General features: G+C 53.0%; 1 protein-coding gene across 1 annotated transcript in view; it reads right to left on the bottom strand.

The window, feature by feature from the left end:
* The window catches only part of CSMD1 (CUB and Sushi multiple domains 1), a 1,293,618-nt gene that overhangs the window by 277,694 nt on the left and 998,540 nt on the right, over positions 1–17,384 (bottom strand). Inside the window, exon 11 of the mRNA XM_039877340.1 lies at positions 4,977–5,080. Within this exon, the coding sequence (XP_039733274.1) occupies positions 4,977–5,080 (104 nt within the window). The remainder of the gene's footprint in view (positions 1–4,976; positions 5,081–17,384) is intronic.

Here is a 17,384-nt window from a genome sequence, read left to right as displayed (position 1 = left end):
ACAGGGTGCAGGGGACGGATGTGAGGACGCGAGGCCAACCTCAGGGAGCTCTGTCATTTCGAAGTGTCCCATGTCTGGGCTGTGGTCGTGGGACACGAACTCAGACAGGTGACAAAGCCGTACAGAGCTCAGTCCCTACAGGCACAAGCGAGCACGAGTGAGGACGAGGACTCCGCAGTCAAGGCCGGCGAACGGCAGCAGGGTCGGCGGCCTGGCCGCGGGCTTTCACCACGAACTTGCTCAGAGCTGCCACTGCAGGGCCTGGGGGGCTGGCCAGCGACAGGGGTCACCCTGTGCGGACACCTTGAGTCGCAAGATCGGCTAGGCTGCCTGCTGAGTACGCGGCCGTGGCTGAGACCGTCCTGGGCTCCATCGAGCCCATGGCAGAAACGCCCGTGTCACGGGCTGCCGCGGGCGAAGCGGGCACGGGCGGGTCCCGTAAGCGACGCTGCCACCTCCTCTTCCCTCTCCAGTCCCGCACTTCCAGACGGTTCCTGCGTGCCTCACCTCACCACACAGAGGGGCGATGGCCGCTGCGATGCAGCTGCGTCTTCCCTGCGCCCGATGCTTGGCGTGTTTAAAACGGGTCTCTAGGAACCACTTTGTTTTACTCTTACAATAACCCCCCGAGGCTGAAAGGCGTGCGACAGGGAGCCAGGCTCATTGACAGGTAGTGGGTGCCCCCTGGGGGGGTAAGTGCTCTGTTCTCAATAACTTCACTTCCGAGGTTCGTGTCAAACGTACACAATGCAATCTTCCCCTCTCGGCCCGATGGGGCACCGAGGAGCGGTCCACGGCTCCCGGCGTGTAAGGACCGGCACGCGTTTCCTGGATCCCCAGAGAAAACAGCCGTGGTGAGTCGCTGTTGGCGATGTCACTGGCAGAACAGCGGGAACACGACTCAGGTTGTCCAGGCCCCCAGCTGACGGGAAGGACACCGCCCCCCGTCCCGCGGGCGCCGCAGCTGCTCTGTGCTCCCCTTGGGGCCTGTGACTTCTCCTCTGCAGAGAGCCTGCCCTTCAAGGCGACTTCCCGGGCCCTCCCCAGGTCTGGGGACAGCTTGCTTTCCAACACCCCGAAACTGCTGCCATCCTAAACTAAAATGCCAGCACCCCACAGTCTGTTCATTCTCCGACGGCCCGTGGGAACAGATGACCTTGACGCTGTGGTTTCCTGCGTGGGGTGTCCCCCGCACACCCCGCCAGGGGGTAATGACGGTGCGCAGCCTCCGGCTCCCCGTGCCGACCACCCCAAAGCCTACTGCCACCTCCCTCTGGGTCCTGCCACGAGGTCTGAAGTCAACGGATGTTTCTTCAAAGAGGCCGTCGAGAAAGCTTCGGGTGCAGAGGCGGGTGCAGAGGCGGGTGCAGGGTGCTCGCGCAGGGTGCTCGCGATGGACGCCGTTTCAGCGGAGAACAGGCCACGGCCCCGGAGGCCGGCCCGAGCCGCCCGGCACACGTCATCTCAGGAGCGTCACGCAGCCGCCTCGGCGCAGTTACCCCGACTCGAGCCGCCCCTGCGCCCCTCCAAGCACGGGCCAGTGCGGCGGCTGAATCCTCTGCTGCTGTTGGGGCACACGGACTCGCACGGCGGCCTTCAGCGGCTGTCCGTGGCTCTCCCACGGTCTCTTAATAAGAAGGGAACGGCGCCCTTTGGCTCGGGACGACGGCGAGGGGGCGTGGGGAGACAGGGCCCGGAGGCCTGGGCAGCTTCTAAAGCCAGAAGCAGTTTCAAGAATCACAGAGCGACCGACCGTGAGAAAGAGCTAGTGTCCTCGTCGTCGACTGCGGATGCGGCAGAGGACACGCCGCTTTGCTCGGACCTCCCTGAGGCTGGCCGTTGAGCCCCAGAGGGATGAACGTTTAAAACCTGGAGCCTGTGCCCACGGTCGCCCGGCCCTCCTGAAATTCACGCTGCCTCCTGGTCGCCAGCCGCTAGCAATGGCAGAAGCCAGAGGGACGCCGCGGGGAGCAATGTGCCCGGGTGCTGTTCTCACTTATCCACGTATGTGCATGAAAAGGTCTCGGTAGAGATTTGCTGTTTCATTTGAAGTCTGTCGTCCTATAAAAGCATCCTGAGGAAATGCGTCCACGTCTTGGGAAGATCGGACCATTAAGAGAGGCCCCCAACACTCTGTCATTCTCTCTATTTTTATTTTTATTTTCCAAGAAAGTTAATAAAATAAAAAGCCACTGTCGGAAATTCGAATTTTTAAGACCGTATTCAGGATGAGCTGGTTAGGCTATCGCGCATTCCAAAATTCTCCGAAAAATCAAGATCTGAATAGAATTCTTGCATCCCCGCACTCCATTAAGAAAGGGCACCGATAAAATCTGAGCCTGAGGGAGCGATGCCAGCCTTCCATAAAGAAGGTACGTGGCGTAGATTTAATGTGACACGTGAATCGCGAGAGCCGATGGTCCTGTGGGACGCACGGTGCGTCCCTGCGCTGGCTCCCCGGCCCCTTCCCCGGTTCACCGGCCACTTCCCCGGTTCGCTTTCACGCCGCACGTCGAGAACAGCGTGACATGTAGGAACACGCAGGGGCCTGCGGACATGCTCTCTGGGACCCCTGCTCGTGCGAAGACATCGCCGCGATGCTTGCCCTGCCCTGCCCTCCTCCCGTGATTCCGGGCACGTAGGGCCTCGTTCCGCCGCTGCAGCTGACGCCATGCCCAGCTGATGTCTGGAACAGTACGTTCCCCAGAGGCCACCTCCGTTGGATTCGGTTGGCTATGTAGTTTTTCGTTTATAGATTTGAGCTATGAGAAGAAGTTCTAGCAACGCGTGTGTCCACGGGACACGTAGCCGGCGGCGGCTCTGTCAACGGGCGTGACGTCACCGCTTTAGCGGGGGCCTCGGGGACTTTATGCGGCATTGCTTTGCTACATTTATATTTCGTAGTTCACATTTATTAGAAAATGCCCCCGTCCGTGATAGTGGCATCCTCCCTTAACTGAGATATTATGGCACCAGCAGAGCGATTTCACGTGGGGGCTGCACTGCCCCTTCAGGCTACTCCTCGCCTCGGGCAGGAGTGTTTACCAGATGCGCCTCACGGCCACGAAACAGAGGTGCAGAGAAGCACAGTAACTTCTCCTAGGGTCACGGAGACGGTAAAGGGCAGCGCCAGGCCCCGACGCTGCCCGCCGGGTCAGCACGCACCTGCTCCAGCCAGCGCCAGGCTGGGCGCGTGCAGCAGCACGGACACGGGCACCCACACTTTTATAGAGAAATGCAGTTTTTAGCTCGTCATCAGGCAGGAGAGAGTCACTGCTTGACGAGGCGCGGGGAATAGGGGCTCGCTCACGGCCGCAGGAGAACACGCGGATACACCCTCCCGAGGGCGACGGGAAACGCACGAGATCGCAAACGAAGACACCCTACCTCGCGATTCCTCTGCTGGAAATGCTTTTTGATGGCAAATGAAACACGTCTGACGATGAGCTCGTTCGGAGCGGTTTGCAGGTGAAGGGGGGCCAGGACTGGGGGCCACCAGAGAACGGTGCGCACGGCGGCCGTGTGGCTGCCGACACAGGCACAGGTGCCAGGGAGCGACCGCCTGCTCCCACGGACTCCGAGAGTGCGCGGGGCTGACCCTCAGCCTCACCGACACCGTCACGTGACGAGGCTCCCATGAACCCCTGACTCACAGGAGGAAGGCGGGGGCCGAGGGAGGCGACACGCTCTGGGCACTCGGCACAGCGCACGGTGAATGAGAGGCAGTGATGAACGTTAGCTGTGCTGGGACCAGTGCTCGGCATCCTCAGTCGCAGGCCGGGACATGGCTGTAATTGTTACTGGCAGCGGCAGCAGCAGCGGACTAATTAGAAGGTCGGACAGGGCGCGTGCTCAGGGAAAGGTGTCCGGGCTGTCATCTGTGGAAAGGGTGTGTCTCCAGAGTCGGCGAGGGAGGCCCGGGGATTCTGTGGGCGCAGACGGCAGGGCCGCCATGCTGCGTGTCACACTGGACTATGTCACGTGGACTATGTCACGGGAAACGCCCGAACGCGGCGCGTGTGCGTGACGGCCGGTGCCCCTTCTCCTTACTGCCGGCGTGTGTTTTGCGTGGTTCTGTTTTCTAGCAGAATAACACGTAGTTAGTTCCCTGGGGCAAGCTTTCTCACAAATGCAGAGAAGTCCCCAGGCATGCATAGCAGACGCAGAAAAAGCAGGAGGGCACTGTGCAGTCGCTTCTCGGAGCGGAAGCCACATCCGGCCTGGTCATCTCAGGAGCCACGGCAGGACGCTACCTGCACGGCGTGCGGAACAGGTGAGGAGGCTGCGCGGGCATCTCCCTCCGTGCCGACGATGCCGGCGAGCAAAGACAGCCCGGCGTGACAGTTCCGATTCTGATAGACCGGATGTCATAGTGCCACCGACAGGGCTGCCCGCACGGCCTGCGTCTGCAGGTGACCGGCGCCCAGCGTGAAGCCGCGGAGCAGCCTGTGACCCGGGTAGCAGGTGCCAGCGCAGGACGCACGTACCGTCCGCACACCGAGGCTGCCTGGACTTTGCCAGGACGCGGGGTGCTGACTTCCACGGAGGTACCGCGAGTCACCCCGGCTCCGTTTCCCCACGGTCCCTGCCTCTCTTAGTAGGCCGTCTCGCGGAGCGCGAGGGGTTCTGCAAGACACGTGGCACTATTCTAGAAAACAGACACCTGCCCTGACCATGTGCTACCACAGGTAAGACGCACGGGGGCCGAGAGGGAGGGTCGCTTTGAGCAGCTCATCGTTTCTACTTTCTACGTGTCTGTCGATTCTACTTATTGCCACATTATTAAAACAATTTTTTTTGAGGGGGGAAAAAAAAAACAAAACATTTATACAATCCTAAGTAGTTCCCATGGGAAGCCAGAGTCGGAACGCCTTCGACTTCCCGTGGGCGACACCGTCAGACTCCGGAGCCGGGACTGGGGCCTGCGCCGGGCCGGCCGCGTGTGGCGGGCAGAGGAGGGCGAAGCGCACACTTACACGTACAGGACCGTCCTGGCGTCGCCCACTTTCCCGGCGTCGCCCACCGTGAGGGTGTCGTAGCCGCGCTCCAGCTCGAACTCCTCGAAGGCGAGCTTGATGACCTGCGTCAAGGGCAGAGAGAGAGACTTAGCGTAACAGCGACGGCCCAGGACCTAAACGTCGCCAGCATCCGGGTGCGGTCTGGATTTCGCTCCTTACCGCTGCTGAATTTCCGGTGACCTCGCGTGGCTTTTAAAGAAATGATGTGGACGTCCGTAGGCATTTGAGAGCCCTCGATTACAGAACTGTATGGAATTCAAAACTGCTACGGCTTCCAAGACATGTATTATCAGCTCTAAAATGAAATTAACCTACGCTTTAAGTTGAATATCTGTCAAATATTTATTTTAACACTTACAGTGTCTGGAATGACCGACAGATAGACTCAGCACAAGCATAAGAAATGTGGACTGTAGTTAGTGAGATGTATTTCGAGGATACTCAGAACCAAGAAATAAACACTTTTAGAGTAACGTATGCAGATTTCACGTAATTATTTATATTAGCATATGCAAAGAGTCCTTCTGAGGTTAGAAGGTCACCCTCTGTGCTCCACACGGCCAAGCTGTGGCGTGTCTTGTTTTAAGAACAGTTTGATCCCGTGATCAGCACCGGGACCTGCAGACAAGCCAGCTGCTGTGTGACACACGGTATCCGCGGCTCCAAGGACTATGACCTTCTCTCTGAGAGCACAGGAGCCTTTCGCCTGGGAGACGTAATGCTTCCTTTGGTGATCAATATGGCAGCGAAGGGAAAAGTGAGTTGGAGATGGTATAAAAAACCCTGGACGACACGGAGAGAGAGAGGATGATAGATAGATAGATGATTGATAGATAGATGGATGATAGGTAGATAGGTAGGGATAGACAGAGAGAGAGAAACAGGAAGAAATGGACGGAACGAGAAGACAGCCCGGGCGGCACAGAAACCACAGCACAGGGGACCCTCGTGAAGAGGCCCCAAGTGCCCGTCTGCTAAACGCACGGGAGGGCGGGAGTGAGTGGCACCGGGGAGCCTGGCTTCTGACCGAGGTCTCGTGTGGCATCGCGGTTCTGGCTGAGCTCTGCTTGGGAGCGCCTCCCCGCGACGCGCGTATGGAGCACACGAATTTGCTACCTGAAATTCTTACTGAAATTAGTGATACAGCCATGATAATTTATTTTAAAAATCCGCTCTTTCAAATTGCCGTTTTGCAGGAATGCACCCTCTTAGCCATCTGACTGCAGAGGGTGTGGAGGCCGACGGCTGTCGCAAACCAGTACGAATACGGCATACGACGCTCGGTACCCGAGGACCGTTCTCTCTCACTTTTTGCTCTTTGTCATGGTTGATTTGTAAGTGACCCCATCAAATAGGAGCGAACAGAAGAACTAAAGAATCCACACGGAGACCCGGAGGTCTCGTTTATTCAGTCTCCACCTGTGTGACAGCCCCACTGGGAGGCAGTGCTAATCCAGCGAGACCCGAGGGCACGCTGGCTGACTGGTAATGAGCCACAGGTAGGGAGCCTGCTTTCATTAGGAGCATAAAATGGCCATTTGTAATTCTTTCAAGCCAAGGCAAAGGATGTCAGGCTTTTGCAGGTAATTAGCTTGAGAGATCATCAGCGGCGTGGTCAACGGACTATGGTTACTCCACACTAATAACAAGAGAACCCGTAGTAGACCTGGTCTGGTCTAGTTTGTCGGAATATGCCTGTCTACAAATACAAAAGCAAAATGTGCGTTTGTGATGAAACGCACCATCAACTCTCAATCAAGCAAAGCGAGAGATGCAAACGAAAAGTGATTTCGACAGGAGGATGCAGCTTTAATCAAAAGCGTGTGTATTTAAGGCGTATTGCATTAAGATTTGCTATAGGGAAGTGATTACTACGGCCAAGCGAATCGACACGTCCTCACACAGCCACGTTTTTGCACGGTGAGAGCACCTGAAGCCGTCTCTCAGCCAACGTCCAGCCTTCTGCACGGGATTATCGACGGTGGCCGCTGTGCTGTAGGTTACTGCCTAGATTTATTCATCCTCTGTAAACGGCAACTCCGAACCTGTTTTTTGTTTGATTTTGTTTTCAGATTCCACGTCTAAGTGAGACCACGCGGAATCTGTCTCTCCGGCTGACTTACTTCACTCAGCGTGACACTCTCTAGGTCCATCCACGTCATTGCTATGTCACATCCCGTTGTACACACGCACCACCTCCTCCTCACCCACGCGTCTGTGGATGGACATCCGTCGCCGCCTCCTCTTGGCTGGCGTAAATGATGCCACAACGAAAACAGAAGTGCACATTTCTTTTGAATTAGTAAGGGATCTGAAGGAGGAGAGAGGGCTCCGCAAAATCTCAGGAAGGAACAAGTCAAGTGCGATGGACACTGACGTGACAGATGAAATCCCTCAAGGAAAAGCCACCAGCATGACACGAAACTTGTCCCAGATACGGAGACGACCCACAGCACAACCACGCGATCACGGCTCACCTGGGGTGAGCAGCAGCGACGGAGGAGCGTTAAACACGCTCTGCGGGGGGAGCGGGCACGCCTTTGAGACCCCCGGAGGACTCCTCGGCCCTGGACTGAAGCAGCCAGAGAACCGCCTGCATCATCTAGAAAATTACTGACATAGTCTCAGATGGGTGACACAGGATAGCAACTTATTAAAAACGAGACCGGAAATTGAAGAATCGCGATACGATCCTGCAGAACGTGTCAGAGCATTATCAGGTGTGTCAAAATGCAGAATCACTATTTACAGAACGCTGGAATCTACCAACGGGAGAGACATGGAGTAATTTAGCTGGAACTCTGAAGGACCGAAAGCTTAGATAATTGCAAGAGAAAATTATAGATCTACAGACAAAAGCTGAAGATATTAAAGCCTGTCAGGATATAACCGGAACAAAGGGTTCAGGATCGATAATTAGAAAAATAATGGAAGGCACATTGTTTTGCACCTGATTCGTGCGGAGAAGAGAGTGTGAAACAGTACAGTACGTATGACCCACGTAAGGCGGGGTGGAGAAACGGGGCGCGTCTTCTCGCTGTGCCGTTCAGCACTCGGAAACCACCCTCCCCCAGTGAGATCTCAGACACAAACCCAGAAGAAGAAGCGGGTTATATCTGAAGAAATGCAAATTAGAGTTAGGTCCTTTTCTGACACGATAAAACTCTAGAGGTAACGGATCGATGAGATTATGAGTCCCAGATAAAATGAAAAAGGTGTTCTTTTTCGCATGCTCATTCAGTGCAGAGGTTATTTTGCGTGAGAAGAAAGGGGCTCTTTTACAGGTGTTTAAGTCTCAGCTAATTTATTAACACATCCCATATCTTTACCTTGGCTGAACAAAACTTCAAACAACAGGATTAATTTTAAAGAATTATTTAAAGAGTATTTTGTTTCAATATGAAAGAATGATCCGAAGAAGTGACGTAAAGGAAAAAGGAAAAGTCTGAGTTGATGAGACTAAAAACACGTAGACTTCTGCAAGTTAAATGATAACGCTTCACAAATGAACACTGGGCTGACCCGTTTACCTCTGGGACAGGGCCCTGGAGCCCCGATGTGGCCCCACAGGACGATGGTCGTCCAGCGCAGGTGGCAGGTGGGACAGCTGGCCATGAGGTGGCCACGAGGTGGCTAGAATTCAGCTAAGACATCCTTGCCGACCGCAGGATGAGCTGCCGGGGAGATGCTGCCACGTGGCCGCTGGGCCAGGTTCAAGCGCCGTGTCTCATCCATCGTGGGCGCTTGTGACAGGAGCTTTGGGAGGCCACTCGGACGCCCCTGTTCCCACTGGCATGTGTCCCCAGTCTCCTGAGGGCCCAGGAAGCTGAGCAGAGCTCAGTTTCACGAAGGAGCTGGAGGCGGAGGGCCTCCCGTGTGCGGGGAGGGGCAGGAGCGGATGGACACGCGCTGACGCTCCCTCCATGGGCTGTCGCCAGGGGCAGTGGGCAGACGACCTCGCCTCCTGCTGTGGACCAAGCCCCACGCGGGGCGGTCACACCGAAGTTCTGTGCTTCGCTGGTTCGCTTGCCTTCCCTTCGTCTCGAGCTGTGGCTGTACGTGTCTCCCTTTCTGGCAGGAAATCTCTATAAGCGTCTGGGTTTCCATCAATAAAAGAACAGAGCGGGCAGAAATAGCCAGCGACGGACACCAGCTCCCGCTGCACGCTGCCATCGCACAGAGCCACGTGGCCCCGGCCCCAGCACGCGCCTTGCTGGGGCGGAGGTCGGGGCTCCCCCGCCCCCGTGCGTGACTCTGTGTCTCACCCACCAGACCTCCCCGAGCGCGTCGCCCCCGCTGTCCACTGACTGCTGTGCTTAGGACCTAATTGCGCCCCCACGCAATTCTCCTCACATTATCTGAGATTTTCCTATCTGACTGTCCCTGTCTGTCTGTCTGTCTCTATCTATCAATTCTCCATTTTCCGTCTTTCCCATTAGAATGCAAAATCTATTGAAAAAGGAGTCGTGTGTTTGTTACTACGGGGTCCAGCACAGCATGGGGCATGTATTCAATGTTCCATATATTTGCTGAATCGATATATCTATCCTCTCCTCTTGTGCTCCCCAACCTGGACCTGGAGTACTACACACACACACACACACACACACACACACACACACACACACACACACACGCAACGCGCACCCGCGCATGCGTGCACAGGGTTAACTGAAGACTCTTACACCCGTGAAAAGTCAATGGCCTCACGTTGGCATCAGCTGAAACAGCTCTGGAGTTCTGCAAAGCACGGCCAAGCGGATGCACTTCGCACCACGGGAAGAAGCGACCCTCACACGCATCCGATGAGACTCCTGCACGCTACAGGGTTTTAGTTTTTCTTTCCTCTATGAAATTTGTCATTCGTTAAGGATAAGAGTGAGTTACTTTATGGGCACACTCACCCTCACCTGCACCACATCGAAAAAGAACTGTTAAATAGTAAACTAGTTTTTATTCATCAAACTCCTAAGCTGATGATTTCGTCACTAGCTCGACTTTTCGTTTGTATTGATGAGAACACAGAAGGACAGTTCCTGTGACCGTAAATTAGTGCCGGTCACTTCCCTAGGCTTTGGGATGGCTCACTGACAACAAAATTAGACCGAATCGTGAGGAAGACTTTCGTCCCGGGACACATTTTGAAGTAATTAGTGTTTGGTTACAATAGCGGAATAAATTTATATTAATAAACAAAAGCACACAACTGAATAATGCTTACGGGTGTCAATCACTGTTCTACATGCTTAAAATGAGTAAATTCTCCAATCTTCTCAACAGCCCTGTGGAGGAGCCTGTTAGAATTCCGCACGGTACACGTGCAACTTACCTATTTCTATTTAAAAAAAAAAAAGAAAATACACTAAAATGCTGCATCATCATCAATGGAAGGTCCGATGATCAATTCTTTCTTATTCTGTTTTTATATCCTATCGATTTTCATTAATGGATACACATATTTTTAAAGAAAATAAAATAATCTCATTCAGCCAGCAGCTTGGGACAGTTGCAAATTCCTCTGGAGCTTAAACTGCGAGACTGCACATGAACCACAGGTAATAAATGACCGTTTAATTGTGACATTTTTGATGCTACTCACTTGCGGATGAGAGATACAACTTTTTTTTTAATGATGACATGTAGAAACAATACTGCTTTCGTGAAATGTCATCGACAGACTCGAGAAAGAACTCTGAAAGACAAGTAAAAGGTGTGGATCGATGACCTCCGTAAGATAAATGCACTATGCCATGTAAGAGTAAATTAGAATGTGACGAAACAATACTTCGAAGTGATTTGGAATGTGGGGCTAATGTGGGGTATCAGAAATGAAAGGCAGAGACGAACGAGACAACTAATCGTGCCCCAAAGAGCCGTTTCAAGAAGTTGTTCGTGTGAGTCTCAAACTCCTGCGCGGGCTACAAAACGGATCACTTCATTACACGTTCTACGTATTAGAATTATTAGATGGAACTAGACACCGCGCAGACTTTCCACAAATGTCACGTGTATGTCCAGTCATGCTGGTGTCAATGCGGTTATCACATCTGTGATGAATCTATCAAATAGTTCTCCTGAGAGTTATTGAAGTTTCTCGGGTCCTGCCTTCCTTTCGAAGTGAGTATGTGATGTAACAGTTTAAAATGGAAAGACAAATGATACATTTTAAGACAATCTGCAAGCTAACTTTTGATTCTGTTGCAACATTTTAAAAATGCTTTTAAAACCAAAGTTAAAGAACTTGACTCTCGTGCTTAACCGTCCTCTGTGGAAGTATTTGGGTAACTTTCACATAAGAAAGAAAAAAGAAAACCCATCCATTTAACAAGCTAAACATTCCTTAATCTTAAACACAATGATTAATTATCCCTGATGGGACAAGCGACCAACTGCTTTTCTTCCCCTGCATAGGGAAACTATGTTTCATCAGTAATGAGCGTTTCCTAAAAATAGCTGCTCGCCCCACTCCTAATTTCCATACTGCGGTATAGACTCTGAGACAGTGAGTGCTCGTTACCTCTGCTGGTGAGTAATGGCTCATCCTGCTTATTCGCTTCTTGGGAAATCCAGAGCTGAGCGTTCCTCAGACCGCGGACGGCCTCGTTTCTGGCGGGCGACCGCTGACCTGGGCCGTGCTCCGTCCCCACTGCGTCCCCCCTGCCGCTCTCTCTGTCCCCTGCTCCCATCTCTACAACGAGCCGCTGCCCGTTTGCTTCGCTTTCAAGCACATCTGCAGCTTCCCAGTGGATGCCGTGGGAAAAAAGTTCAGAATACCTCGGACGCCGTGGGTGGTGTCCGCACAGCGAGCGGATGAGCCGGGTGCGACGGCCTGGGGGGCGCGTGGGACCTGAACTCGCCACGCCACAGGCAGGCGCGGCGCTGGCTTCTGCCAGTACGTGCACCGTCCTTGTCGCCTGAGCACGGACGGCCCTTCCTGCCAAGGAGCCTCTCCCGGCCTTTTCTTCCTCGTCGCAAACGGCGGCACAGTGATTCTCTGCGCGGACGTCGTCGAGAGACATCATCGCCCCCGTCAGCGGCCCCGGGATGCACAGGACGCATGACCGACGGCGCACTGCAAACTCACGAGTGCCCCTTCTCCCGTCCCCGTGACCTCACCCAGCATGGACCCCGTCCTCGCCCGGGTTCTGTGGCCTGCGGAGTTCCCGCTCTTAATCACTCTTCATCATTCTGAATTCCCAGGGGTGCGTGTGTGTGTGAGTGTGTGACGTGTATTATTGAGTGTGAGCGTGTATGGCGTGTGTATGTGTTGTGAGAGAACATGTGTGGTAACTGGCGTGTGGCGTCAAGTAATGGCCTCGAATGTGGCAAAGCGTGTGTAGTAATGTGAAAAGTGTGGCGATGTATGGCGCCTATTATTGGCCATGAAAGTAATATGGCGTGTGTATATGTCGCGGCGTCTAAAGTGTATCCGGTAATGCGAAGTATTAATGTATGAAGCATGTCTTTATAGCGCCCTGTGAAGTGTGTAGTAACAAAACGATGTATATACTCGCGATATTATGCGATGTCACAGCGTCTGAAGTGTATTATAGTGTGTGTGGCGATATGTGTAGTGTAATGAGTATGTATATGGCGGTAATATGGCGATATGTATAAGCGTGTATGGCGTATGAAGTGTCTGCGAGTATCTGAAGAGTAATATCCCAGCGAAATGCGCAGCGTGTGTAAAATTAATGGCGTGTAGCGTGTAATGGCAAGTGAGGTAATGTGAAACATGGCCAATATGGCGTGTATGGCGTGTATGTAGCAATGGCAAAGTGATGTGTATGAGTGTGTGAGCGCCATGTGGTGTGTGAGGCGTGCATGAGCGTGTATGTGTGAGTGTGCGAGCGTCTGACTGCGTCAGTGTGCGAGCGTGTGTGTTTGGGTGGTGGTGCGGGGAGGTGTCTGTGGTGAAAGCAGAGTTTTGCATCCCGAATGCAGCGGCCGTACGGCGTGTGGACACCATGAAGGGAACTATGCACATGCGCACGCACACGCACACGCACACGCACATGCACACACACACGCACACGCACACAGAGCGCGTGGTGAACTGGTGACATTGGAAGGCGCAGCCTTGCGGACTCTGTGGCTTCGAGGCCCTACAGGCATGCGGGGCACTCAGTGAGGAGACCCGGTGACAGGAACACGGGTCCTCCCACCCTTGTCCAACTTAGGAATCAGAAGCCGCAAAACGCCCGATTTGCTACCAGTGGGCGTGCGTAGCTGGGCATTCCGAGTGGGTACATTCAGGACCGATTACGCGAAGCGAGCATGGCGGACGCTCCAGGCCGGTCGTCCTGGGTGCCGGCCACTGTCCTGAGCGTGGCAGCACCACTGGCTTCTGCCCGCTAGATTCCAGCAGCCGTTCCCCCCAGGACAGGACAACGCAGAATGTCTCCGGACGTTGCCATCTGTCCCCTGGGTGGCAAAATCACCCCCATTTGAGAACTGCTGATTTAGAGGAGAGTTAAGAATAACGAGAAATGCTATAATTTTCTCACAGAACGAACCCCTCTCGTGGAATTAAAATCCGATTTGTCATAGACACATTCAAACTAAGTGCTAAATTCTTCCGTCTCTGTCGTGTAAAGTGACACGAATGCATTTAAGTCACCAGGTTCTGTACATCAGTGAGGTGTTTTGCTTGAGCTGAGTAACAAAATGCTTCTCTCCTCATTTCCACGTGACGCAAGGTGAGGACAGCAAGGACAGGCAAAGCGTCCAGGAGCGGGGGGTGGACAGAACTCGGGGGTGCACGTGTGAGCAGAGCCGTGTCCCTCCCTGCAACACTTCCTCCAGCCTCTGAGCTCGGGAGACGGGCGTTTCGTGGGGGACCTCGCGGGCCCCTCTTCCTCACAATATCCATCCTATCCCCGGACGGTTTATCAGACAGTGATGGTTCGACGCACTGTAAAAAGCGTACAACTCGGATTCAAGATGCGAATTTGTATTAACCGACTAGTTAAATGTCTTCTGGGGCAGAGTGGTCACAGCTGACACAGGGATATCCACAGGGTTTGGAAACCCGAGAGGCTGAAAAAGCGGATGTCAAATTATTTAGACTCTTTCTTTCCCCCAAAGTGAAAACTGATAGACGAAACACCTGGAGAAAATTATTTCTGGAACCAGTTCTCTATTTAAATAGAAGGATGCCGACTAATTAAAGTTTTAATACTGTTTATGTATTATAAATGTGCATTCGATCTGCATTTATCTACGAAAATATGATAAATAATGTAAATCTTAGATAATTGCGTGTCACGGCAAAGTATGACAGCGTACACCCAGACTGACTGACATGTCTCAGGCACCCCAAACATGATCCCCCCCGACAGAAAACGTAGATGATGGTCACTTTAATAAAAGCTGTAACCCGGACACTGTCAATGGAACACATGAGTTCTTTGAAAACTAGACTTTTCGTTATTTCACGAAAATACTAAATCATGAAGTAAGGCGATGCAACCATGATTCAGGGGTCCTCATGTGAACCCGACTCCCGAGGTCAGGAGCCGCGTCTCCAAACGCAGAACGCCGGGTCAGGTGTCCACGCGTGCTCTGTGCCGTGCTTTTGGGCACTTATCATGAGAAGGCGAAATAAGCGGTTTTCAAGCAGCACGTGGCCTATGCACTCGAAAGACCGTCCGATTGTACCGAATTAATTCGAGAGAGACTAGTTCACTCTTCAAGGCGCCTTCACGCGGGAGGAGGAGGAGGGCGGGGACTGAAGAATTCACAGGACGTCTTAGGCGACGTCACAGCCGTGGGCCGGAGGAGGATCAGGGACACGGTGACACGGACTTGCACTGCACGCAGGGGCGCTTTCCAGCTCAGGTAATTTAACTACGTGTCCAAGACCTGGCGATGCATTCGCAGAGCGAGGACGAGAACGCGCCTCTGATTCTGACTTCGTGAGCCGTCGAAAGGGCAGGGCTTACGTCGGGGGACAGCGCCCGCACCTTGGGGTTCTCAGCAGCCCGTTCGGATTTCTAGACATCTTGGACAATCGCGTTGTGGCGGTGGCTTCGCCCACGTGAAGTTTTAAAGTCAATCCTGCACAAGGGGCCCCCGTACCTCCTCTCCCCTTCTACGTAACCCTCTCTTTGGGGTTCCCACATCTCCGTCGTCAGCGTCAGCTTCTGCGGGCCGAGGGTCCGCGGCAGCACGTAGGGAACGTTGCCAGAGTCGATGCCTCGCTAGTCACAGAGATGTTTGCAAGGATATGCACGATACCTTTGCGCACATAATCATGTGGCCGTCTTTTGTTTTCTCAGCACGTTTTAATTTTACCGATGACTATAAGAAGGATGGAGCACCATCATAGATTTCGGATGTCTCATTCCAAAACGATTTTCGTACTCAGTCTCACTAATGGTTTGTCAATGCGGTTGATATTTTCCAAGAACCGACTCTTGGTTACATTGACTTTCTCTGTCATTGTCTATTCTCCGTTTTATTTGCCTCAACTCTGATCTCTATTCACTTTTTTCTGTTACCTTCGGATTTAGTTGGTTCTTTTCTCTACTTCCCGAAGATGCACGGTCAGATCGTTGATCTGAGGTCTCCTCTAGGAGACCGTCTCCAGCTATACATTGGCCTCTGAGTGCAGCTTTTGCTGCGTCCGCACATTTTGGTGAGCTGTGCTTCCATTTCCATCTGTCTCAGGATATTTTCTGGTTCCCTTGTCATTTCTTCACGACTCGTCGTGTATTACTGTGCTATTTAATTTCCACATATTCGTGAATTTTAGATTTTTCTTCTGCTATTGATTTCTAGTCTGATTCCACGGTGATTGAGAAAGAGACTTTGTGTGATTTCAAACTTTTAACATTCTTTACCGCTTGTTTTGTGACCTAACATAGGCTCTGTGAGCCTTGAGAAAAAGTGTAGTTTGCTGTTGTTACAGAGTGTAAACGAGTGGTTTTCAAAAGATATTTTGGAAAAGGAATTAGAGCCACAGAGCCCGGCTGACAGGACGGGAGCCCCCAGAAGACAAGACGGGGTCGTGGAGGGGAAGGGAACCATGGCAGCTGAGAGTGACTCTGACGTGCCCCAAAGTAGAGCTGTAAAATTATAATAGTGCGGGGAAACGCTCAACTTCTCTTTATGTTTAGTGTTTACTACATGCGCGCGACACACTGAGTACCCAGCGTGGATCCTGGAGATTGTCGGAATGTCCACGGGGAAGGGCCAGGAGTCCTGGGAACCCAGGCTCACCGCTCTGGGTCCCATCTGTGTCTGGCGCCACTGTGGGGGTTGCCCACCCCAGACGAGGCATCAGTGGAGGTGCTGTATGTCATCACCACCTGGGGCTTTCACAACAGCACCCAGGGTGCCAAAGACTCCCTGGTCGATGGCTTGCATTTGTGTTCCTAAGCTGTGTGTGGACAGGGGTTGGGGGAAGGTGACCTGGACACAGGCTGAGTCTGTGGTGACTCTGCTCCTCCTCATCTCCTAAGAGAAGTGCACCCAACATGTCCTCACCTGGTGCTCCCCCTCATCTCCGTACCCCATCTTTAACTGCAGAAGATGGGGACTTTAAGCCGGCTTATTTGAGAACCGAGTGTGAGCAGAAAGCAGGTGCTGGTGAGCAGCACACCAACTGCGACTCTGTTACCTTCGACTGAATGTCGCAGAGACGTACAGCGCATCGCTCTGAAACCAATGGGCGGCTGCAGTTACAAAAATTAACTTCTCCTTGGAGCTCTAAGGTATTCGAGATGATTCTTTGATTCCCCGTGCCCTGGTCCCTGTCATACACCCGAGCATGTTCGGGGAGCCCACTTCTTTCCCGAGTCATGGCAGCCGTGGACCAGGTCTCCCAGATTTACCAGGGGCGCTGCTCACCGCCCAGCCGGCCTCCGCCCCCAAGGCCAAGGACAGCTCCGTGGCCGGCGAGAGTGCAAATACAATGTCCTGCCTTTCGCGACATTTATATTCGAAGCTTTTGTTGAGGGGAAAAAAGTAGCCCTGGTGAAAAGGCTCAGAAAAATGTGATTTGGGGGCAGAATTTATCAACCAGAAAAGGCAAAGTCAGAGAGCTGGTAAAACCTTACTGAGGCACGTGGACAAGTACAGGGAGTGGATGCTGAGGACTCTAGGACAAGTCACAGCATGGGACACGGGAAAGGTTCTAGCCTCAAACGGTACCATTGCACCATGTTGACCATGTGGCACGTGACGCTGAGGATTTCTACGATAAACTAAAAAGCAACTTCTCCATCAAGGTGACAGTCACCAGATCTCGGTAACAAATGTAAGGGGCAGTAAGAGTCAAGAGAAATTCTTTTGGTTGTAATAAGTGCTCCATATAAGCAAAGCCAACGATTTGTCTTTACGTCTGGAAGCAAAGGGCCCGTC

Source organism: Pteropus medius, unplaced genomic scaffold, assembly GCF_902729225.1.
Source record: "Pteropus medius unplaced genomic scaffold, Ma_sr-lr_union100, whole genome shotgun sequence".
In the NCBI taxonomy this organism is placed as follows: domain Eukaryota; kingdom Metazoa; phylum Chordata; class Mammalia; order Chiroptera; family Pteropodidae; genus Pteropus; species Pteropus medius.
The sequence above is the reverse complement of the archived record's forward strand: the minus strand, read 5'-3'. Positions and strand labels throughout refer to the sequence as shown.